Source organism: Vidua macroura, chromosome Z, assembly GCF_024509145.1.
Source record: "Vidua macroura isolate BioBank_ID:100142 chromosome Z, ASM2450914v1, whole genome shotgun sequence".
Classification (NCBI taxonomy): Eukaryota; Metazoa; Chordata; class Aves; order Passeriformes; family Viduidae; genus Vidua; species Vidua macroura.
The window spans coordinates 52,570,179-52,595,169 of NC_071611.1; the positions used below are offsets into that span (position 1 = coordinate 52,570,179).

Sequence of the window (24,991 nt, forward strand, 5' to 3'; positions counted from 1 at the left end):
CGGCCCAGTTACCACAAGAGAGGAATGCCAAGGTTAGGAATTGGGGGAGCCAAACACAAAAGTAGAATGTCGCATATTTGATAACTCTAATGAGATTCCTGAAGAAGAAGAGGAATTGTTCTGCACAACATATTAAAACGGTTTGGAAATTACATTTTTTCACTTCCTCAGCTGTCTACTGTGTAGCAGACCTACTAATCACTGCAATTCTTACTATTCTTTTCACAAAAAGTAGTGGAAGCAACTTTTTATAATTATAAACACCTCATACAGCAAACAGAAAAACATTTTTAGCACAAAACCTGAAGAAACACATCATATTTATAAAAATAACAAAATAAAAATTATAATAGAAATATTCTTTAAAGAAAGTAACAAAGATGTGTATCAGCTGAAAAAAGTACAGGACCTAGACTGGAACTGACCTCCTTGTTATGTTCCTGCCTAACATGTCTCAAACACACAATTAATTGCTCTTTAAGACATACTTCAAAACCAAATAATTAAACTACATACAAAGGCTACTTTAAATTTAATGCACAGTAATAAGAAATAAGTGTTAAAAGATGTTGAGAGGTCATTTGTTCTGTTTTCCACTCTACAACAAGGTCAATTCTATGATTCCTGACATACTTGTCTAACTTGTTCTTTATGCTGACAGTGATGTAGAATTCACAGCATTCCCAAACAATCTCTTTATGCTGACAGTGATGTAGAATTCACAGCATTCCCAAACAATCTCTTCCACTACTTCAGGTTTGAACCCACCAGTGAGATTCATCACAGATCACTTCTGCCTTGAGGTCACCTGACCAAACCCTAGCTAATTGGGTTAGAAAGATAATTAAAGATTCAGAAGGGTAAGACAGACTAGTGTCCCAACATGCTCATCCTTAACATCTTTGGCAAATCTTACATTTTTCACGTAAAAAATCTCTCTAATGAAAACACAGACTAATATCTACCTATATTTTCTGTTCTGGATAGGATAAAAATTTTAATCTTTTCATGGTCAAACCTAAAGGAAGCCTATTTTGTAATTACAGTGTTTCCTTCATCCCTAATATTAAATTAACCAGAAGATGTATGTACCAGTATTTGCTTCAGTTGTTCCTCTTTGTGAAAAGAAAAGAGTTGTGATGGTGAGAGTAATACAATTCATCCAGAGATGCTTGGAAGTTTCTTGTACATTTTTAGCTTTCAAGTGTCTAAATGAAGATAATTGAAAATCAGAAGGGCAAGCTGGATTAAACATCTCCTCAGGCATCTGTATTTATTCTGTCTCCTCTGCAGACAATGAATATCACCGCATCATCTAAATCACTTTAATTTTCTTCCTAAGCACTTTTGGCATAGACTACACTACTTATCTTGACACATGAAGACAAAATATTTTATACTAATAGCTCTTTCAGCAAACACATTTTCAAAAATACAGCAAACATCTTCAGCCAGAGTGAATAAATGTATTTCATCCTTGTTAACAGATCACTCAGCTATTCATTGTGCAGTTGCATTCTTGAACAACTTTCTATCAAGTGCTTCTTTCCAAATGACAATGAAAAGAGTAACTACAGCTTGATGGAAGATTTCTTCTATTGGAATTCTGTCTCTCTTGACTACTTAAAATTAATCAAATTAATAACTGGTTTCTGGTTACCCACTTAGCTCCCAAAATAAGACACATCAATTGTTGAAAATAACTCAACATACTCAGAAATAACTGAAAAGATTGGCTGACCCTCTTCAGTTTCTATTGAAAATGCTTCAGTAAATACTGTGCAGAAGTAAAGTAGTATCTTGTTTGATTGTTTTTAAAGGAATTACTATCACTCAAGTTGTTTGCAGTATTTCTGTCTGTACTCTCAGGGTGCCTATGTCACTGTCTCAACTCCTAGCAGATAAAGTCAAGATGAAAACGTAAATGAGATTTCTGCAAAAGCTTTGGATACCTGAATTTGAACCTTAAATATTGAATGTTTCTATATAATTTGACTAGAGGACAGGCCTTGAATGTGACATATGTCAGAGCCCTGTACATCTCATAACAAGGGCACGGTAGGTGATAAAGCCTGCTGACAGTTACTGCTAATCAGAAAAGCAGTTCTCCAGAGCAAAAGGACTGCTATCTGTGGGTTTTAGCATGGGAGACCAAACTAGGCTTTGCCACAAACCCACTGGGAGCTTTGATAAGATAACCCCTCTCTGCCTTTCTGCACTTCTCCCTCCTACTTAGATATGTAACAGGGATAGTATTCCTCCATAACTGTGTACGGTGCAACATAACCTCTGGTAGAAGCTTTCATGCCACAGCACCCTGCCCCAGTTTTTAGAAGTTTTTAAACCACAAGGACTTAATGTATATTGGTTTATGGAGAAGTATCCTAGTGTTCTCATATCTTGGAATGTCATCCAAGAATACTGCTGATAGCCATTGTTTCTGATTGTTTCATGCTGTGTCATTGTTTTGAGGGTTGTGCTGACTGAAGCCTGTAGTTAGGAGAAAAGAGGTAGAGAGGCACAAAGGAAAAGTTCAGAAAGAAACAGTAACAGCACTTCCTTCATACATTTTAAAAATAATAACTGAATAAATAAAAAGTAATGCTGTGATTTTTTCAGTTCCAAGTAGATGAACAGACATCTTTTCCTTTCAGATCCTAAAATATCTGCTAAAATCTGAAGAGAAAGAACTTGGCAACAAGATTCATGCTTTCTTCTCTACCAGGCTCTCCAAACTCACCCACAGGGGTGTTGGCCTTTCTATTGAAGCTGCATAGAACTTAATAACAGCTTGTCAAAAAGGCAAAAATTAATGACAATATCTTTGATAGGTACAGGAAAAAACCCAAATCCCACTGACTACACAATTGTCCTTGTATTAGCTTTCTCTCACCATCAGCTTTGCTGTATTTATGGGCAAGATGAGTCTTAAAGCAAGTCTAGAAACATTAGATGGGAAATATGGCAACTTGTCAAATTATATTATCTATGAAGATAAATTCTATATTTGTGTCGTGCGAGTTCCTGGCCATCCTGCCTGAACATGTTCCTGTGAACCTGCTTTAGCAGGAAAGTTGAACCAGATGATCTCCAGAGGTCCCTCCAACCCCAACCATTCTGTGGTTCTGTGACCAGAGAAAATAAACCAAACCATTCTGAAGCTGCTCAGGCAGTTGGGGATTCTTTTGCCATGGCTTCTTTCTCCACGGACCAATTGTATTTTGTCACCAGGCAATCTCAGATTTGCATCAACACTGTGTAGCGGGAAAGAAAAGGGAATCTAGTAACCAAACTTTTCATAGTAAATATGTCAGCCTTACTCTCTGCGTTGTTGTGTAAGCCATTAAACTTTTACATGCTGTTCATCAAATTTAAAGTAGCTGTTTTTATCTCAATTAGAAAGTATCTTAAATTACTGTATATTTAGACCCTGAGAATACAAAGCTAGCAGAGTAAGTTGGATTTTAGATTCATAAAATTATGCATTCATTGGCATAAAAAAAGAGAGTGCTTTTGTTTTGTTACTAAACCAGCACTTTGATCTTGTAATATTAAATTAGGTGTAACTCTGTTATTTTCTGGCAATTAGAGGCAAAATACACCCTGAGTGATGGCCTTTCTGCCTTGTTATAAATTGTAATAAAAACTTAAGATTGGCATTTCTGTGGCCACCTGGTCTTTTTATTTCCTTTTTCATTCAAATTGCAAAGCTGAAAGCCCTATTTATGTTCAAATAATATCTGCAAGAAATCAAGTTTGTCTTACAATCACAGAACCATGGAATGAGAAAGATTAGAAGGGTGCACTGGAGGACCCTGGGCCAACCTCCCTGCTCGTGCAGGGTTATCTGCACATGGCAGATTTCATCCAGATGGTTCTTGAATATCTCAGTTGAGGGAAACTCCATGAACTCTCTGGGCAATCTGTTCCAGTGCACTGTCACTCACACTGTAAATAAATTTTTCCTTATGTTCAGGTGGAACTTCTGTACATCAGTTGCTGCCTCATATTCTATTGCTTGGCATCACTAAGCAGAGCCTTGCTCCATCCTCTCAACACCCTCCCTTCAGATACTTATAGACAGTGATGGGGTCACCTCTCAGTTTTCTCTTCTCAAGGATGAAAATGCTCAACTCTCTCAGCCCTTCCAAGAGATGTTCCAGTCCTTTAATCATCTTTGTTGCCCTGCACTGGACCCAGTCCAAGAGCTCCATGTCTCTCTTGTACTAAGGAGCCCAGAACTGGACATAGCATTCCAGGTGAGGCCTCACCAGGGCTGAGCAGAGGGGCAGGATCACCTCCCTTGACCTGCTGGCACTGTTCCTTCCCATGTAACCCAGGATACCATGGGCCTTCTTGGCCACAAGGGCACCACTGGCTCATGAACTTTCCATATAGCAGAAAAACTTGACATTCAAATAATGTAAGCTTGTGAGAAGTAAATAATGACTGGCCATTTAGGCCTGAACGACGCTGAGAATTTTTTTCTTGCTATGTGCTACATGAATCCACTGTCTAATTACAATTACAGATTTTTTATTTTATACCCATTTGATACACAACCAGGGGTGTTATTAAAGGGTGTTTTAAACTTTGTCTGAAAGTACAGCTCCATCACTTGGAGAGTAAGAAGTTATGTGTATGTCAGTTTAGAGTGTGGTTGTTTAGACTGGATCCCAGTCTTTGAAAGGGACAGAATCAAGATTAGTCAGCAGGATTCCAAAAGTTACTTTCAGCATCTTAATCAAGCCCAATGTTTCTAGGCAATTGATCTGCAAAGCCATCAGCAATTTTCCTGTTAGATTTCATGAGACAGTAAGTGAGCAAGATATCCCAGGCAAGACAGGATGCTGCTGCTAAGATCTTATGGTCAGGCCCTTCAAAAGTAACCTCTTCCTTATCTATGTTCCTGTTGATGAGTGGCAACAATGACCTAAAAATATTTTTGAAGGGCCTTGATTAAAATCACATGCATTAAAAAAAAACAAAAAAAAAAAAAACCTAAATGAAAAATGCAATCTTCCCATAATATAAAATTGGGAGAATCTAAGCCCTGGAGAATAAGCAGTTTGTGTAAAAGCTAGACGTACACAGTGATTGAACAACTACCTCAAAGAAAAACTGTTCACACAAGTAGCCTAGTTCTGCACTGACTGGTGAATAAAGAGCTCTACAAAGTGTTCCAGTAAGTTCTCTGGGAATCTTACAAGGACATATAGCATGCCTTTAAGGAGACATTATCTCAGGCCATCTTGTGTCAGGCAGGCTGTAACCTGCAGTGCCAAACCAGAGCAGAAAAAGAAAAAAACATTTATATCATAACAAGTCTCAGCATCAAGAAGTGTGGTGTTGGTTATTAACCTTCATGTCTCTGTGGTTGAATCAACATTGAAAGACCTAATGCTCAAAGAGCATAATGCAGAGTCATTTATTGTTGAAACAAACACACTCAACAATGATGGAGTTGATTGGGAGAGGTCTGCTATCAAAAATCCTCAACCAGTTTAGTATCTGATAGAGCAATGAAGGCTCTGGGAAAGAGGATAAACTTATTGAAACACAAAGAGCAACAGTATAAACCCTGTATGCTTTTGAAAAGATAATTAAAGCCTCAGCAAGACAGATTTTTAAGCTGCTCAGTCATAATGAGAACATATACACAAAAAGGAAAAGAGCATTTCACCCAACCAAACATCACATATGAAGAAAAGTATAGAAACCACTTTCAGTTAATAGATGTGATAGGAGAGACTACTTGGGTAGCAAACTGTTCTTAGAAATTTATTGTGACCTTAAATAGAAAAACTACTTTCAGAGCTTTTCACAATGGGTAACCTTAGTTACACAATTCACAAGATACTTCAAATCTGATGACCAGATGACTCAAATTCTGCATATACAGAAATTACATTTTGCTGAAGGTACAGTATTGCTGCTATTAAATCTCACACTGCTTTTGGATAAAATGGCCATAAGAGAGAATTGGAAGAGGGGAGAAAAGGAAAGAAAGGGAGAAGGTCAGTAATGCTGAAATGTCAGCCAGTAACAGTGCCATGTTTTTTGGTAGGAACTAAACCTGACAACTTCAGGCTTTTGTCAGAAGTTTTTAATTAGAAAAGAACCCACAACCCTCCTCTCCAGCACCCACCCACATTACACTGACTAAAACAGACCATGGAGCTACAGACAGTTCTTCACAGATCATGAACAGAATTCATAGTACTGAATAGCAGAGTTACCTTAATTTCTTTAGCCTTTGTAATTTTTTTGTGTTGAGATCGTATTTGTTTTAAAAGAAGCTTCCATTTTCTTTTTACAGGCAGTGATACTTACTGAATATATTCTCTAGGTATGTGTTAGGCAGCACCATAGCAGAGTAGAAATGGAACCTGTATCCAACCACAGAGCTGCAAGCCTGCAGCATTATGCAATATCCTTCAGCCCATCCTCTAAAAAAAGTTTCCAAACATTGAGCAATGTGGCTTTGCAGACCAAGATGGGCTCTGGAGGGAAAAAAGAAACACAGAAAACCCGTAATAAAAATCCTTACAGACCCTGCATTGTACAAAAAATATGCATGCACAAAATAAACAGTTTATACAATCATATAGTCTCACTTGGAAGAGACTTTAAAGATGATATAGTTTGACCTGCCTGTCATGGGCAATAACACCTTCCACCAGACCAAGTTGCTCAAAGCCCCATCCTAGCTGGCCTTGAATACTTCCAAGGATGGGAAGCCCGCAACTTCTCCAGCCAGTTTGTTCCAGTGTCTCACCACCCCTACAGTAAAGAAATTCTTCCTAGTATCCAATCCAAACTTAGTCTCATTCATCTTGAGGCCATTTTCTCTTTCTTACTGCTCTTGTGAAAAATCACTCTCCAGCCTTCTTGTATCTCCCTAAGCTGCACAGCTAGAAAAACACTTTACATAGTAGATTTAATGGAGGAATTACAGAAGGTATACTTTGTTTCCATTAAAAGCTCTGATTCTCACAAAAGGACAGAGTAGCTGTACTTGAAGCAGATTGGAAATAAAACTCAGGACCTAAAAGTGTTATCCTGATGAACTGTCTTAGAACTAAGCAGCAAATACTATGGAATAAGAATGATCACTAACTTGAGACTAAAATATTAGTCTCATTATAAGAACTTTTTTGGAGCCAGACAGCTCATACTGCTACCTTAGCACTACCTTAAAGACATTTGTTCTCATTGTCACTGGACTGTTTCTCTCTGGGTTTTTTTTGCAGCATCTGAGATGAGTTAATGTTCAACAGCAAAGACATTGGTCTGGAAATGGTCTCTGAGATAACTCACTTTCCTCAGGTCTCTTCTTCCCTCTGCCTCTAGCCCCACACCTTCTCTCACCTACATATTCTACCACAACTTCTGCTTTCATTATATTTTGTTTAGAAATCCTTGTACTCACCTGCTATATGCCAAAGAACTCAAGTACAAATATCTCAGCGCAGTTAAGAAAATGCAAGTGGGAATTTTTATTGTATTTTCAAAGCATACAGTGATCTTCTTTCCAGCTCTGTAAATGGGTGAACCCTAGGGCTATAAAGGAACCTTTTGGGGCTGATCCAAACCATATGAGAAATCAGATGCTGGCAAATTCACCAGTTACTGCCCTTTCTATTTCAGCCTGCAAGGAACAGAACAAATTCTGGTACCAGAAGTTCTACATCTGTGCTATTTAAAAGTTGTATTTAATTTTTCATTTTCCAAGATGGACACTTAGATAAACTGCTTAAGGAAAAAAAGTTACTGTGATTGTATTGCGGGCTTAACAATAGGAGACAAGAATTCAAGATGGGATTTACTTTTTGGTTAAGGAGTAATGGGAGAAGACAACAGTCAGGAATTTCACTTTCTCACACATTCTCGGGCAGACTTGGTCAAAAAAATAAGAAGCCAGATTATGGCCACCAAAAGCTAGCATTTTCCCTGGAATGCTTATCAAATATTTAGGTATCAAGGACAAAATCAAGAGTTACACATGGGGACTTCGTATCTAGCCTTTAAAGAATAATTTGTTTAAACCTTCAATTCAGTCTAAACTGAGTCAGATTTTTCTCCCCACAAAAGCATCTACACTCAGAGACTGGCAATTGCATAATTTACTGGGTGGCAGTAATTAAATCCTTGCCACACTGGCTGAAAATTTTAGTTCAGAAAGAGGTGTTGCACTCCCCTCATGTTTGTATCTATAGCCTTAGATTACTATCTGTTTACCATCAATCCTGAATTTTGGATGCAAGAATAAGAGGGTCTAAATTAGTATTGTGCAACACAGAGAAGGGCAACCAAAGGAGTATGAAAGAAAAGCAATCAACAAGACAGTTGAGAAACAGGAAGCTGAAAGCAGATAATCTTTTTAAGCTGCTACTTACATTCTTTTAAATCTTTGTGCAAAGGATATGAACTTCAATCCTAGGACCAGAAAAGAGTACAGCGTGCTAAAAGATGAAGAAATTCTCAACAATAAGGCCCCAAGTCTCTCATCACTGAAGCCTCTCATCCCTGTCTCAAATAACAAAATACTCAACTACTGTATTGGTTTAGAGTTGTAGAATAATTTTCCATCCTACAGAAAGTAGGAATTTCTGCACCGCTCAGGAAAAAGTTTAGGTGCTGCTGACCTTCGCTTCTTGCTGAAGATGTGCATTAATCCTCTTAAAATACTTTTGGTATGAAAAGCTTTTATTTTAGATGTCCATGGATGCTGCAGGAAAAAAAAATAGAAAATTAGGTATTATTAGCTGCATAATTGTAAGACCAAAAAACCCCAAATAGACAAGAACACAGGAAAATTTAAGAGAGTACAACCATAATTACATTTATTAAAAGACATGCTACAACAACTAGAGTTAGGAAATTAGTTGGGTATAGATATCATGGAATCAGAAAACACACTAACCTAAAAACCAGAATATATTACAGCATAAACACAATCAAATTCACCATGCACTACACAGTCATAAAATAGGTTTCTTTAATACATCTTTTATCTTTTCAGTTTTAAGTCATCTCCACAGATATAAAATACTTTTCATGCAATGCCACAAGATGCTTTACAAATGAAAGCTTTTGCTTATTAAAATATACAGACAATCTTCTTATATAAAAACATTTTACATTTCCATTTGTTTCCCCAAACACTCTTTTGCCAGATAAAAAAACCAAACAAACACACAAACAACAGGATGTTACAAATATTTACAGTATTTTCTTGTGTTAGATGAACATTTTTATAAACTGAAAGGGAACTTTTATGAACAGATAGTGTGAAATGAGGGAACAACAGCAATTCTTAGAGATGTTTACTGTGTCCTGAATACAGTACTAAAAGCAACATATTAACTTTTTGCCTTCTTTCACACCATTTGTTTCACTATCCATTTTCCACTGTTTCTACCATCAGTAACAGTCTCAAATAGTGGCCACTTTGCATTGGGTCTTCCCATCAGAAAGAAGTGTGAGAGAAAACAGGTTTTCATATATCTCAGTAAATCCAGAACAGTCTTTGGTCAGAGAATGAAGTGACATTCTGATGCAAGAATCTGCTTCGTTAGCAACTTTCGTCTTGTGCTCTGCAGCTGTACGGTGAACTTCTGCAGAAAGTGGGTAACATATTCAAAAAGAACCGGAAAGTGCTTCAAATCAAGTTTATGTGTAGTAGTTTCCCACTCATAAATAAAGCACAGTTTCCAAGAACTGAAAAACTGCTTACAGTCATGACATTAATCTGCTAAAGTAAAAACTTTCTTCATTATCAAGGATCTTTAATTATGTAAGCATTTAATTTCTTTGGGACTGCTCCAAGCACAGCATGTCTTTATTATCTGAAACTGGAAATAAAGTGAGTTATGCTTGGATTCCTACATATTGCAGTACAAAAAAAAAAAAAAAAAAACTGTTACAGGAAAGACAGTAGAATAATTAAATCTGTATTGAAACAGCTGTAGTTCACTTCTTGTATAGTCAGTAGACAATACTAACTTTTTCACAATATAAATATACATTTTCCAGAGGGTAAAAATGTTTTTATTATACTTAAGACACCTACAGATATGAAAAACCCTACAAATAAAACTACTGAAGGCACGAAACTTTGGTCCAATTTTGTTCCTATATCACATCCCCCATCAATAAAATCCTGAAGTTGAATACTTCAGAAATTCTACATTCAAACTGTTAGGATTTGCTTTGAAAAGAGCAGGCAAACAATCTTGTATATAGCAAACCAAACTTCAGAAGACAGAAGATAAAGAAAAAATTCTGTGCAATCTGACTAGTATCATTTCAGCACAACAGTAACAAGTCTGGTAATAAGTAATAAGTAATAAGTAATAAGTCTAGTAGTTGTGCTCTAGCTAACAATGTACCAGGGTCAAAGATTAAGGCAAAACAATGCTTTTTGTAGGCAGCTGACCTCTCAGCTTTGAAAAACAGAAGTATAAGCTAACAGCATAAAATGGCAACTAGTAGGTCTACATCTCTTATAAAAAACCCCAGCTTACCACTTGCCTACTGACATGAATCAGAGGAGGGCAAGATAATTGATCCAACAGACCTCACTGGCATTACCATCCACAAAGACTAATAGTCTTCTTGGCACACAAACACAGGTTTGCTGCCTGTAATCAGAAAAATGTCACAAATAGGCAAGTTTCCACAGGTATGTGGAATATCTGGAATATCTTCTGAATAAAAAGGACCTTGATTTATCAGTATACCAATCCAGTGCAACTTACAGGACCAGCAGACAAGGCAACTGAATCAAATTATGAGTCAAAATTTCAGAAATTGGTTCTGATGTTTTAAGAGTTTGGCAGAAATTAAAAGAAGCAGAAGTTTTACCATTATATAACAAATCAAGGATCATTTGAAAAGGCACTTAGCTGCTCCTGGGTTTTTAAAAAGGTCTTATTATACTTTAAACCAAGCGTGCATCCATCAAAAAAAATGGACTAGGAGGTAACTCAGAGTTGACTCAAGGACATGACATATACAGAGGCATAACCATACAGTCACAGAATCATAGAATATGCAGAAGTGGAAGGGACCCACAAGGATCATCGAGTCCAACTGCTGGCCCTGCACAAGACAGCCCCAAAGAACCCCACCATGTGCCCAAATTCCAACTTAAACTGTGCATGTTACCAGATACTTCACAAACAGAAATTAATAACATATGCTAAAGAAATTATAAACATATCTTTAACAGGTTAACGCCACAGTATAAAGAAGATGAAGCCAGAATCCTCTTCAGAGTTACACAGCTAACAGGGAAAAAGGCAAAAGACATAGACTGTAGTATGTTTAAAGCCTAGTTACAAATTAAGGAAGCAAATCCACAGTGAGGATCGCCAAACGGAACAGCAAAGAACAGAGATTTTGTTCCATTTGATTTTTTTTAATTTACATGGACAATTTTTTGAGTAACTGCTTAAAGTTGTCTATAATCTGACTGAAAGGTACGCTAAGGCCTTTGGAGGTCCTATTCCATCCACATTACCCTAAGACTCTGTAGAATATGATTCTTTCCCAAATCTTGCTTCTTTTCAGATATCAAGAGCTTTAGAGAATCAAGAACTGAGATGCAACTGTGCTTTTGCACCAGGCACTAATGAGTCAAGCACAAGTATAAAAAGTATTCCTTCTGCCATGAGTCTTCACTAACAATGCATTGTAATAACTAAGGTGTTATGTTTATGCTTCCAATTATTCAAGGTGGAACACTAAAAGGGAAAAAGTAGCCTTAACTAGTGCCTTCATGCTGCTAAGCAAATGTTAAGATGTACTGTCCAGTTTCAAAGCTTACCTGCATGTCTTGTAAAAGCAGATCTCACTAAGAGGCAGCATCTTTCAGATCCACACAAATCTAAAAGTATGCTGGCAAGAATAATTTGGTTGCAAAACCAGAACAATAAAGGTGAATCAAAAAAGATACACAATCCTTGTATCGCAAATCCAAAAAGCAAATATAATAAATACCAACATTCAGATTTTTCCTAAGCTAAAAATTTTTAAGATTCCACAGGCAGTCTTTCATCAATGCTCACAGTCAAAGGGAAGGTGTTTGAAAGGGCCAGTCAAATCTGGTGAATCAACAAATGCCTCTGGGGCTGTGTCCCATCCAGGGGTTTGTCTGCTTTGACCATGGGACTTGCTTTCAGAAATTGGGTCTACTGAGGGCTGACAGGATCCATCTGTCAGAACAGGGGAAGGCCACCTTCTGCCACAGGCTTGCCAAGCTGGTGAGAAGGGCTTTAATCTAAAGATGCCAGGGGAAGTGAACTTCAGTCCATCCCACTCCTATCAATTTGGTGCCAGTGCCAGCAATAGATGCCCAGAGCCTGAAGAGGAATCACAGATCAGCAGAAAAGCACGTGAACAACAACGCAAAGGAATTCCAGCTACTCCAGCCAGTAAGTCAGCTTCATTAGTTTCAACTCCAAAGCACCTATGCAAGAGTACATAAGAAGGGGAATAAACAAGCAGAGTTAGACATGTAGGCATGCCTATGACCTCACTGGTATGTCATGGACACATAGTGGGATGGTTCCAAAGAGTAGCGTGTTGGAATGGAAGGATATAGATATAAGCTCTTCAGGAAAGACTGGAACGGTAGACAAGGAGGTGGTGTTGCCCTCTATGTCAATGACCAGCTGGAGATCATGGAGCCTCACCTGGGGATGGATGAGGAGCTGGCTGAGAGTTAATGGGTCAGGATTAAAGGCAAGCAAAGGACAGGTGTCTTTATAGTGGGGGTCTGCTACAGATTATCTGACCAGGAAGACAGAGAAGATGAGGCCCCTTACAGAGAAGAGCAGCCTCACATACACAAACCTTCCTCATGGGGAACTTTAACCTCCCTAATATCTATCAACACAGCAGCATATAAACAATCCAGAAGCTTCCTGGAATGCACTGATGATAACTTCCTTCTTCAACTGATGGAGGAGCCAAGGAGAGGAGGTGCTATGCTGGACCTTTTTGTCCCAACAAGGAGGGACTGGTGAAGCTCAAGGGCAGCCTTGACTGCAAGGACCACAAAATGGAGTTTGAGATCCTTAGGGCAGCAAGGAAGGTACACAGAAAGCTCACTACCCTGGACTTCAGGAGAGCAAACTTTGGCACCCTCAGGGATCTACCTCATAGAGTATCATGGGATAAAGCCCTGGAGGGAAGAGGGACCCAAGAAAGCTGGTTGGTATTCAAGGATCACCTTCTCCAAGCTCAGGAGTGATTATCCCTTCAAAGAGAAAGTCAGGCAAAAATGAAGGAAAAAACAAGGAACTCCTGGATGAACTCAAACACTAAAAGGCTACAGAGGGTGGAAGTAACGACATATAGCCTGGGAGGAGAAGAGGTTTTCTGAGCAGCCTAAGTCTATGAAACTGTGAAAGCTAAAGCTTTCCTTGGAAAGGGGAAATATAGCCTACATTTGTAAAAAGGGAAATGAGAAAGACCCAGGGAACTGTAAGTCTGGAAGTCCCACCTTGGTTCTCAGTAAGATTATGCAATAGGTGGCTTCACTAAAGCCAAATCATGCCTGACAGATTTAATGGCCTTCTACAACAGAGTTACAGCAGTGGTGGATAAGAAAAGAACAACTGATGTCATCTACCAGGACTTGTGCTAAGTATGACACTGTCTCACAAAACTTCCTTGTTTCTAAACTGGAGACATGGATTTGATGAGTGGTACTCTAGCTGGAAACAGAATTGGCTGAATGGCCACATTCAAAGAGCTGTGGTCAACAGCTTGATGTCCAAGTGGAGACCAATAATGAACAGTGTTCTGTAAGGATAATCATTGGTACCAGAACTGTTAAACAGCCTTGTTGGTGACATGGATAGTGGAATCAACTGCACCCTCTACAAATTTGCTGACAACATCAAGCTGTGTGGTGCAGTCAGCACACCTGGAAAGGAAGGATACCATCCAGAGGGATCTGGACAGACTGAGCAGTCTGAGTCTGTGAGAACCTCATGAAGATCAACCCACACCATTCTGTGATTCTGTGAAATCCAAAAGATAACATCCCTTAGGGGAACATTATTCCTAAGCCAGTTGAACTTTCCAGTACATAGTACATTCTGCATATTTATATAGATGCGTTGTACAGCACTTATTATAGCTACATCTATGCAGTCAGATTGGCTGCTGTTGTTGAGGAACACATTCACTGAGGTAGCTCGGGGTGCAGCTGCAGTGGAGCTGCAGGTTGAGCTCAAGCTGGGGGAGCCCAGGCAAAGAGGCCATGAAGAGCCAACCCTGGGCACAACAAGTGCCCAGGGACCTGTGCCCAGCCAGGGGACACTGAGACATGGCAGGAGCTGACAATGCCAGACCTTCCCATGCTTAGACTGGTGAGGGGATAAAAGCCCAGGGGATCCTTTGTTCTGGGTCCCTCCCCAGAGACACCAGCCCGAGCTGATAGTTTGTTATTGCACTGTGATTAAATTGTTTTAATGGTTGGGATGCCTGATACTGCTATGGGAAACCTGGGGTCCACCCAGCAAGGAAACCTGTTCTGACTGTGGGAATGTGGGAGCTGTAGCTGGGAAGGGCCTCAGTCCCAGCTCAGGTGGTGAAAGAGTGACTGCCAGAGTGGCTTCCAAATGGTTGGGCAGGGAAGTTTCCTTAATACTACACCTGTAATCAATTTACATAGATAAGGTAGTATTTGGCAAGCTACTATAAGGGTGATTTTGCAAAAATAATTCAGAGAGAAAATTTGAGAAAGCTCACTACCGAATACTCAGATCATGGTAGAAACATACTCTTTCTTCTAGAAAGGAAAAAGTCATACAATTCAGACGAATAAAAACAATTACAAGTGGCAAAAAATTACAGCAGAAACAAATTCTGCAATAGTTAGAAGTAAATAAATGCCATGTTTGAAAGAAATAGGTCTTTAAAATGTGGTAAGTAAAATTAAATTAATTTTCAATTAATTTATGTGAAAGAAAACACTAGGGGAGAAAAAGCTCTTAAAATGAAATTTAGCTTTTTAAAATACGATCAGAAGTCATTTGTATTCATCTGTATACTCATGGCAAACTCTAACTGCATCTCAGCTCATTCCCCAAAGAGGAATCAAGTTTCAGTATCAAACATTTTTTCATACTTACAAAGGAAAGAAAGATAGCATTCTATTAATTTAAGTTTAATACTGTAAAGTATTAAAAATAAAGAAATGCAGACACCCAAAAGAATATTCTGATAAAGCCAGTGCCTCTCAAAAAGTCAGATGAAGTCCAGAAAATTAACTGGATTTGCTGTTTGGCCCTCCTATATAGGTTTGTTTGGGTTTTTTGTATATTTTTTCTGGGTCTGAATTTTTTATCAGTGAAGAACTACTATCAGAGAAGTTCAACTAGGTAAATTTAAAGAATCTCTATGTGATTTCACAGCAAATGAAACTTCATTTCCATCTACATCCAATCTCCATAAGAAAGCACAAGAAACTAGAATTCAAAATATTAATTCATGAAAAAATATATATCTTGACTTATCATGGAAAACATTTACAAAAAGACCAAGAGGAGAATTTTCACAAAGCCCACAATATTTTTGCAAGATACTTCAGGTAACACTCTAATGTATTAATACACATATAGTAAGGCACAAAATAAGAAATTAGGTAAATGCACAGTAATTTAAGTATTAGACTGTAGAGTGGTAAAAAACCTCGAGGTTTAATTTTTCTGCCCTGAAAGATGACCTTAGCAAAAATAACTTTTTAAAAACTTGAGAAACCATCACAGACCTGAATATTTTCCGTAAGATTGCAAACATTTAATTATTTAGAGAAATGTAAAAAATTATTTTAAATCAAGGCCATTTTCTTGTTTTATTTTCTCCAAGGTACTGTTACACATCCCTTCATAGTAGAAATAAGACATCAAACTTCCAACCCACAGTCACGCCAAACTAATTCTCCAATACCACACCTTAAAGAAATTCGTCAAATACTTTTATTTCACAGAGAGAAGGCACTGCCTTTTCTCTAATAATTTAATCTATAAGAACAGCACAGACTTTTTATTTTTATAAACAAGTTATTTGTAAAGATTCACCAAAGTATGAAGACACACCCTGGTAAACATAAACTATTTAGAGGATACTCACAGTTACTGTTTGTTTTGCTTCAAGAAACCCAAGCACTTTTTCAAATTAGTGTTTAATCTGCAGAGTAGATTTACCTTTTCATTAAACATACATGTTTGGTACATTGTAAAAGCACTCTAAATTGTTTTGTAAGGCTGATTTCAAACAAAAGCTGAAAGGATGGTCTCAAAATATAATTTTAAGTAGGAAATTTGCTGATAAATATTGTTGCTAGAATGATTTCACAGAAGAATCTTTCTATGGATGACATAATTGCAGCTAGAATCAGAAAAAATCATCACTTAATTCTTTGTGTATGAATGAGGTTTTTCTTTTAAGAGACAGAGTTGGTCAGAGCTGTCTCAGTCTCTATTTGAAGATTTTACTAAAACATTATGCAGCCATAAAGGGAAAATTCAGATTGAAGATTTTGAGAAGGAAACTCTGAGATGTTGGTTTTCTCCAAAGTCATGATTGTGAAGCTCAATGAGAGCATGAACTGCTTCTTCCACTGAGCCCAGCTGGATAAGAGCCATTTTGCAATCTTTCCTGAAGAACAATAAAAACACTTATTAATCCTAACTAAATTTTCACTAGCCAAAACAGAAAAGTGGCATAAGTGGTTTTTTTTCCTCAGCTATATCACACACACTTGTACAGCAAGTACAAGTGTTTATGCATGTGCTAAAATGCAAAGATAAAAAAACTACATAAATTTTGTGAATCTGTGGCTTAAAGTCATGTCATTCTTTCATTACACTGGACTTCAAAAAGCTAGGTCAAAATAAGGCTTGAAGACCTCTAAGAAATACTTGTATTGTCCATAAAGATGGGATTATTCTAGCAGGTATGATTGTACTAAAACAATACTGCCAACTAACCTTAATTCATGTAGATACATTGTCATCACTGTCATTTTTTATATGGCATTTTACATTCACAAAGCTTGTATTTTTTCAAGAAGTAAGCATTTACTTTCCTTAAACTTGTTTTACTTTGAATACACATGGAATTTGTCAAAATGCTACATATTTTCAATTTAGTTATGTTAAGCATTCAATTTAAAATTTTAAGGCAAAGTATCATAAAAATCATGGTAGGTGTACCACTTTGCCTATAGCTATATATACATAGAATTTTGCCTGTAGTTGTGTACACACAAAGTCACAAAAAAGCAATTAGCTATTTTCTAGGATGAAAGCTTGCTTAGCAATTTTACAAGAGAACTTACTGGAAAAATTTGAAGCCTTTCACAGTAGATCCTTTACTTGTAAAAAGGTTCTTCAAATCATCAACAGTAACAGAAGGCCTAATTGAAAACAACAAAAACAAACAAACAAACCAAAAGCATACTCCTCTTAACTTGTAGAAGGGCACAGAGTTCTGTAATAATATCAAGATCTCAACTTTGGCTTCTAAACTAGTTTTTGCTGTTTAAATTTATCTCCATCAACTCACACACTTCAGCCCAAAACATCTGCATTTACTCTACATTTTAGTATTACATTTTGCTACAAAAATATTTTAGACACTCTATTGTTTTTCATCCAACCCTGTTCCTTTGTCAGTAAAATTCAGATTGCATGAAAATCTCCTAAAATCTTAAGGAATACATTTCATCTTGCAATTTGTGCAAGTGCACATCACATATTTTCAATTTTGAAAGATTTTCATTTTACTCAAAAAGCTGTTTTCAAAGTGTCTTACAATTTACTTTCTTACTGTGGCAAAATTCCATAGTTTCCTTTTTTCCTCCTTGCACAGCTGCCAAACAAGAGAAGCCTGTAAAACTTATGTTTGGCTGTTATTCCACATACTACTGATAATATTCTAGACATAAAAAGATTATTTCACTCTTAAAGAGCACACTAAATACTTTTTACTTACTCACATCTTGCCCTTCATGTAAGACACCTGAGTTCTGTAGAAACTGTTCTTTAAAAAGTGTTAGAATTATTAAATACTGTATCTATATTAAATAACAATGTCAATGATGAATTTGTTGTCATGTACATTACCTCAAAAAACACAACTTTAACCTTTGTGAAAATTTGTGACATGTGATTTAGTATGTCAAAAACCAAAAGCATGCTCTCAAGAAAATATAAATTGATCAAAACTCAAAGATGATAACTCCTTCAGTTGTCCTCTTTGCTAATGATAATAAAGGGACATTTAAAGGATTCACTTATTGCTAATTACATGAATTACAGAATGATCCACAGCAGAATGAATTGTAAAAGGCCAAGGAAAGAAAACCAAAACTTATATTAGACTTCTTAACTTGACAAACAGTTGCTAAAAAACATCTTTCCAAGAAGATGACACATGCAGATACTCACGGGATGTTGGACAGATGCAAGGTTGCAGATGGAGGAAAGATATTTTGGAAATTCTTAGAGCAGGGATTCTTAAAGCGATGTAAAGGGCTATTGCTATAGTCCTTTGTCAGACCTTTGTCCTCTTGTCCCTCACGAGGAAGTTGAATTGTCTGATATTTTGAAAGAGTAGCATGCATGACCCTTCCATAAAGCCTCTGTCCATTCAAGTAGTTGATAGCTAACCAGTGGAAATGTAATTTGAACAGGAATTAATGGAGGGGAAGAAAAGTCTTTGACTACTAATAACTGTTTTCTACTTAGTGTCAGATTTCACATTCTAAATTTAAACTGCAACTTCCACATCTACCAGGTGGGCTATGTCACAACATTACATTTTAAAAAGGTATAGGATATAATATAATCTCCAGTTCAACTGCCAAAAAAATGCAAAACAGCATTTCAATACAGATCAGTTGATGATTCTTAAATAGGTAGATGTAAGATAAATTACAGGAAAATAATATCATGTATTATTAAAATAAATGACAGGAGAGTTGTATACTTTAATTCTATTATTTACTAGATTGAGATTCATAGTACTACTTTTTTAAACCACTAAGAGTATTATCAAAGCTTGCATGTAGTAATGCAGCGTAATGATGAATTTTGTTTATGCTTGTCACTGACAGATGAAAAACTCCTCCTTTATTTTAAACTCATGTTAGCTTGAAGCATAACTGTGCCTTAAAAATCAATAAATACCTAATTGAGCTTGGGATGCATCTGCCATCTGAACCAAAGCAATTCCTCTTTTCTTAAACATGATTTTCACACGATGCACATCACCATACACACCTGCGGAAATCCAGAAAGGAACTTTTTTCAGAGTACTACTATGAAAAGCACAAGGCCAAGTCCAATTCTTTTGACTAACATTAGTGTTACAAAGAATAATACCTCATTAAACAGGTTGGGTAAAATATTAGTACAAGGAGAGTTTCAAAGTTTGTTTATTATATTCTGGGGCTCATAAGTGGAGGAAAATTCCCCAGATCCCAGTCAAACTACTGCATGCTTGTGTTCAGTTTTTAAGTAGTGCAATAGTTGCCCAAGTCTTCTTAAACGAGGCATATTAAAATATTAACTCTACCCAACACTGTCCCCTGCAACTAATGTATGAGCCAATTCTGTACAGCATTTCCTCTCATGCAACCTCTGTTTTTTCATCTTATTTTGCTTTCCCATTTTTTGTAGTAAACAAATTGGACCACACACCAAAATTCTTCTGACACTAACTGTTTTGCCATTTTGGCATCTGTGGCTTTTAAATAATGACTCAACTTACTGCCATTTTAAAACCAGTGTATTCTCTCAGTGCATTTCCTGGACATGCACAGAGCAATGGAGTTTGAATTAACCAGCATGGGTCAGATAAATAAAAATAACCACTAGCCCTGTGGTTTGTCAAGGTATATTTGACATATCTTACCAAATAGGATGAAAAGTCCATAAGGTGTGATGGCCTGTTTAAATGATAAAATGAGTACATTATTTCTAAAGCCATGCAAATGAAAACATCTATTCTGTAAGTGCATGGTAAACAAAAATAATGGAAGAGATGCTGCATACTAATACATAAACCTGTCTCTCCAAAAGCTATTCCCTGCAATAATCACAGTGTATGGCACTCTTGTTAATACACATTTGCTATGCACATGTAAAATATGTAAACAAGCAAACACTGCAGCTCATGCATTTTCATCACTCAAGACTCATTCTGTCATGCTGCAGAAGCTATTAATTTTTAAGTAGCTTCATTATTTGACCTTATCCTTTCTAAGCTACCTGCTCATTCCATGAAAAGAATGAAAAACATTTGTTAAATTAAAAATAAAGCATTAAAGAACTCTTTTGTATATTGTAAACAATGGACAATACCAACAAAACTAAAACCAGTTGCTTCAAAATGTGTTTGCTTTGTCTTCAATTTTGTCCCCATCCCTCTACATGGCCATGACATTCTAAAGGGAGACACAGAGAATTTAACTTTATGTATGAAGCATATAGAAAGTAGTACTTAAATTGTATTTAATTAGAAGCTGTGAACAGAAAGGTAAACATTGAAAGAAATTTCTCTTCAGTGATTCTCAATACAAATCTTATGTGCCAAGAACCAAATAAGATAATTTACAATCTAATGCAGCCAAAATTTTTTCAACTGAGGCAAAGGTTTTGCCAGAAATGAGTTCTAAAAATATCTGCATATGAGAAGCACTACTCACACTCTCTAGCCCTATTCCTCCTCAACTCAACTTCTCAAATGTGTACCAAACATACCTAAATTATTCAAAAATAGAAGATATTGCAGCCTAAGTGTAAGGCCATACCCATTTATCATCAGCATTTAGTGATAGAGAACAATTACTATCAATGTAAAATCTAAATTCATCAGGAGTTTATTCTTCTGGCTGAAATATTTAAATTCAGGATGGAGACTTCTGTTTTTAAAAAGAATTTTTTTATTCAAATGAGACTGAAATATTTCTACTTAAAAAAAAGGGGGCGAAGGAAAACGAAAGACAAAACCAGATAATTTAAAAGTCATGAAGGAATGTTAAAATGCACACTGAAACCCTGCAACAGGAGAGAAATATGAACCACAATAAGGTCAACCAGATTTTCTATACAGAGAAAAAGGAGTGACAGGGGTCAGACAACCAATACTGAAGAACAAGCGCTACAGAACTGCCAAGAAATGTATTTCCAACAATTAATGCTGTAGTACATTCTTATTCTTATCCTTTCAAGAAGTTGAGCATTTCTTAATACATGGATACTGTATCATGCATTACAGCACTAAGTTCTACATGAATTCTTAGCTATGATTCGTTTTACTTTTACTTTTTCGTTTACTTCTTTCGCTTTACTATGTAAAGCATCAATGTCCTAAAAAGAGCTCTGACCTATGCTTCACGTATGCTTATTTTTAAGAGGCACTCTCCTTTCAGATTCAGAAAATAATCTTAAATTGTCAACTGCAGAAAGTACATCTGCAGCCATCATCAGAAACTCCCTGATACATTGTAAAATCAAAGAAAAAGTAACTTGTCTCACAGCCCTATCTACAGCTGGGTTTTTGATGCTTACTGTGAATTTGGCTATTAGTACAAAACCAGAAATAGAACAATTACTTAAAGAAACTGGTAAACAGATTTTTAAACCTCAGAATATGAAGGCAACTTCAATTTTGCCAATAACTCCTGAAGTTTTACAGTTAAGTAAATGTATGGAGTGTGCGCAACAAGAATTTTACATTGCTGCAATAGAACTGCTTATCAATAGTCAAAAAGAATTGTGTTTTAAGTCATGGCCCTGGTAAAGCTTGATTTTAATTTTTTACAAAGATGTCTATTGCTTTTAATTAAGAACTGATCAGTGTTCGAATAACATGAGGAAGATTATAGACCAGCTTACGTCATTTCCACTACAAAAATAACTTTCTAAGTTGTCCTTGGTAATTTTACTGCCACCATAGGAAACAGCATCTATGTGGTACTATGAAAAGTGAACATGGATACTTATTAACTTTTTTAAATAAATGTAGAGTGAAGTCAATAACATAATGTATCTGTGTTCTTTTTTTTCAATCTCAAAAAAGTTGCAAAACTAGAAAGATCCTACACATGTTTAAAAAAGTATTTGATTTGGCATGCTTTTATTTCCTTTTCAGTTTCCTCCTTTCCATTTAATTCCTTGTTTTTTAACCAATGTAAGGAAAAATCCTTTGCCTTCTTTACAGATAAAAAAGCACACAGAGGAGTCATACTAACAGAGATATCAATAAATTATCATACGTATGTTGTTTACATCTTCAAACATTTCCTACAGTTGACCATAGACTACCCTCTAATTACTAGCTGCCCTGCTAACATAGGGTTCCTAAAGTAAATTGTGTTAGGAAGCTTTTCATTGACGACAGGAGTTTTTAAACCTCACCAATATTGCCAACTACCTAAAACAAGTATAGATCTGTCCTGTTTTTTGTATTATCAGCACAGAGAATTTCTCTTACTCCTTCAGCTAATGTCAGTTTGCAAGGATTCTGGCAGTTGGTACAAGGTGACACATCAGTTCCTCCAATCAAACTTACTTCAGGGTTGAGGTTGCTGACCAGTAAAACGGAGTTTCCTGGAATATCAGGAATAGTCATGTGTCCGGGCGCTGCTGATGTGGTGACCGTGAGAGGACCAAGTGCTCCAGGAACAGGCAGAACAGAAGGACCTGGAAAGGTATAAATAGCATCACTTGACAATATCTCAAAGTGGATAAGGAAGAACACACAAGCAGGTTATATTTGGCAAAAGCATCAATATCCAATTTTAAAATACTTTTAAGGAATTTAGTTATTACTAGTATCTGACCAATAAAGCAGGAAGCACCTCCCTTTCAGAGAAAAAAGAAATATTCAGCTACACAATTAGACCCAAACAAAAGGGGACATAAATTGCAGCCCAAGAAAGCAAAAAAATAATTCAGCACACAAGTTTGTCCTGTGCTAGAAAGGGAAAGATCACAGTCTAAAAAACTATCTATTTCTCACTTGATAGCCAGAAAAGCAGAGAGTTCCCTCAATTTGCTTTGAATGTCATAGCAGTTTTATGATTCTGAGAAACAATAAATGCTTAATTTCTTCTCTTGCAGGTAATCTTTATCATGGCATTTAGGTTCTTTGCTTATTGAACAATTGTATCAGGATATAGTTTTTATTACAGAAACTTATTTTATTGAGTATTTATATGAGAAAGAATTACAATTACTCAAATTAATACTGTGTTCTGATTGCTATATTTTAAAACAAATGGCTCTGAATAGATGTATTCAGATGAGCCATAACTACAAACACCACATTTTTAGAAAACAAACTTACCTGCTCCCTGAGGAAAGCCCAAGGTTGGGGCAAACCCAGGAGGCCCTGTATATGACGGAAATATGATATTTTGGGTGGCTAGAGAGAACAGACAGATTTTTTAAAGCAGATTTTTAAAGTTTTAGAAAACAGAAGAGATTTCAGTAATCAGAATCAGCTATCAGTGTTGCTATTTTGACTTTATACATTATTCCAGATATTTATACAACTTTTGGGTTAAAACTCTCATTGAAATCCAAGATTCTATGTTTTACAAAGACAATGTTCAGCCACTTTTAAAGGCAAATATTCTGGTCAGCCTCAACATTCCTCTCTAAAATAAGGAGTCAGGGCAAAATGTAAAATAGAGAAGTTTGAATAGGAAGGCACAGCAGAGACTAGTATCCATTAAAGCCTGTGTTCAATGGTTTCTATTCATACAATGGATATGTATTCTAGAAATTTTCTGCAAGTAAATACAGTCAAAGATGTTTTGCAATGATTACATACAACTCCTGAATACTAAGATCTGTATAAGGTAAACAATATCAACTCCTACAACTAATCTCTGAATTTTACTAGCTGCTGAAATGCATAAAGCATATATATCCTGCTTTTTAAGGAGATGTACTTTTCCAGTTTGTGTAACTTTATAAATAATCAGTGGTTTTTATAGTTTCCCTGGAAATCACAAGCATTAAACAGATTTGGAATAGCAACATATACAGAGTCCCAGCATCAAAGATAGCTCAGTGTTTTCCACATTAGTTTGTGGAGTCAAGTGCTACCCAGGGTAGCTCACAAAGTTGTGTTCTAAGCAGTTAGATACAAGCTTGAGTTGTGGATTCATTCATATGTAAGGACATACCAGATTTTAATTTTTTCAAACAGAGCATGTATAATTAGAAGACATTCTTCAAGTAATATCTGGTAATATGTCTGTTTTACTTCTCAGACCTCCACATCACTGACTAAAATAGAGCTAGTTATGGTTATCAATGGTTATCAATGGTTATCAATGGGGATAATACAATACCAAAAGAAGTATCTATTATGAATTACAAAAAGAAATGTAACAGACACTATAGACCAAGTATTCATGAATACTGAATCACATCACACCTCTTATCTGTGGCAAAAAAAAGTATCTTTCATACAAAAAACTGAACACATTTATCACACCAAAGCAAGTAAATAAATTTTTGAAATTATACAGACAAGTTCTGGTAATATAGTTATTAATCACTTATTCACAATACAAGAACGGTAATGGAAATATTAATGAAGAAATAGATTTTATTCTGCCAAATAAGACCTGCATACTGCACCCTGATACCAAAATAAGAATGTAAAAATTGTCAAACTGAGCTAATGGAGAAAGATCTGGAATTCTTTGTTGCCTTTTTTTTTTTTTTTTAATTCATTTCCTTCATGGCTATCAGCCTAGCTTTCTAAGCAAGCCAATTCATGCATTTATGCCCACTGGATGCAAGAACTCTTTAAATGCAAAATATGTGCAAAATCTGTTTATTTATGATGCAGTATCTTTTCCACAAAAAGCAAAAGAAAATTAAAGAAAAAAGAAGAAAAACAAGTTTCAAGAACAGTTTAGTTTTGCTATTAAGGTAACTTC

At 36.3% G+C, this 24,991-nt stretch overlaps 1 protein-coding gene and 1 long non-coding RNA gene across 9 annotated transcripts in view; both read right to left on the reverse strand.

The window, feature by feature from the left end:
• Positions 1–3,101: 3,101 nt before the first annotated feature.
• LOC128822598 (uncharacterized) lies at positions 3,102–12,475 on the reverse strand. The gene is made up of 5 exons (XR_008441507.1): positions 10,530–12,475; positions 8,649–8,731; positions 8,400–8,465; positions 6,334–6,503; positions 3,102–3,254 (listed from the first exon to the last, which is right to left on the reverse strand). It is a non-coding gene; the product is annotated as an uncharacterized LOC128822598 (long non-coding RNA).
• A 3,370-nt stretch (positions 12,476–15,845) lies between these two features.
• Positions 15,846–24,991, reverse strand: part of PTBP3 (polypyrimidine tract binding protein 3) — a 38,168-nt gene continuing 29,022 nt past the window's right edge. For 6 of the 8 annotated variants that reach the window (XM_054003693.1, XM_054003689.1, XM_054003691.1 and 3 more), the window contains 7 exons: positions 23,380–23,457; positions 22,603–22,733; positions 19,942–19,975; positions 19,215–19,307; positions 18,474–18,690; positions 17,363–17,440; positions 15,846–16,680 (listed from right to left, as the gene is read on the reverse strand). In XM_054003693.1, the coding sequence (XP_053859668.1) occupies positions 16,548–16,680; positions 17,363–17,440; positions 18,474–18,690; positions 19,215–19,307; positions 19,942–19,975; positions 22,603–22,733; positions 23,380–23,457 (764 nt within the window). In that variant the 3' untranslated portion in view covers positions 15,846–16,547. The remainder of the gene's footprint in view (positions 16,681–17,362; positions 17,441–18,473; positions 18,691–19,214; positions 19,308–19,941; positions 19,976–22,602; positions 22,734–23,379; positions 23,458–24,991) is intronic. The other 2 variants (XM_054003694.1, XM_054003696.1) reach the window with 2 other exon arrangements.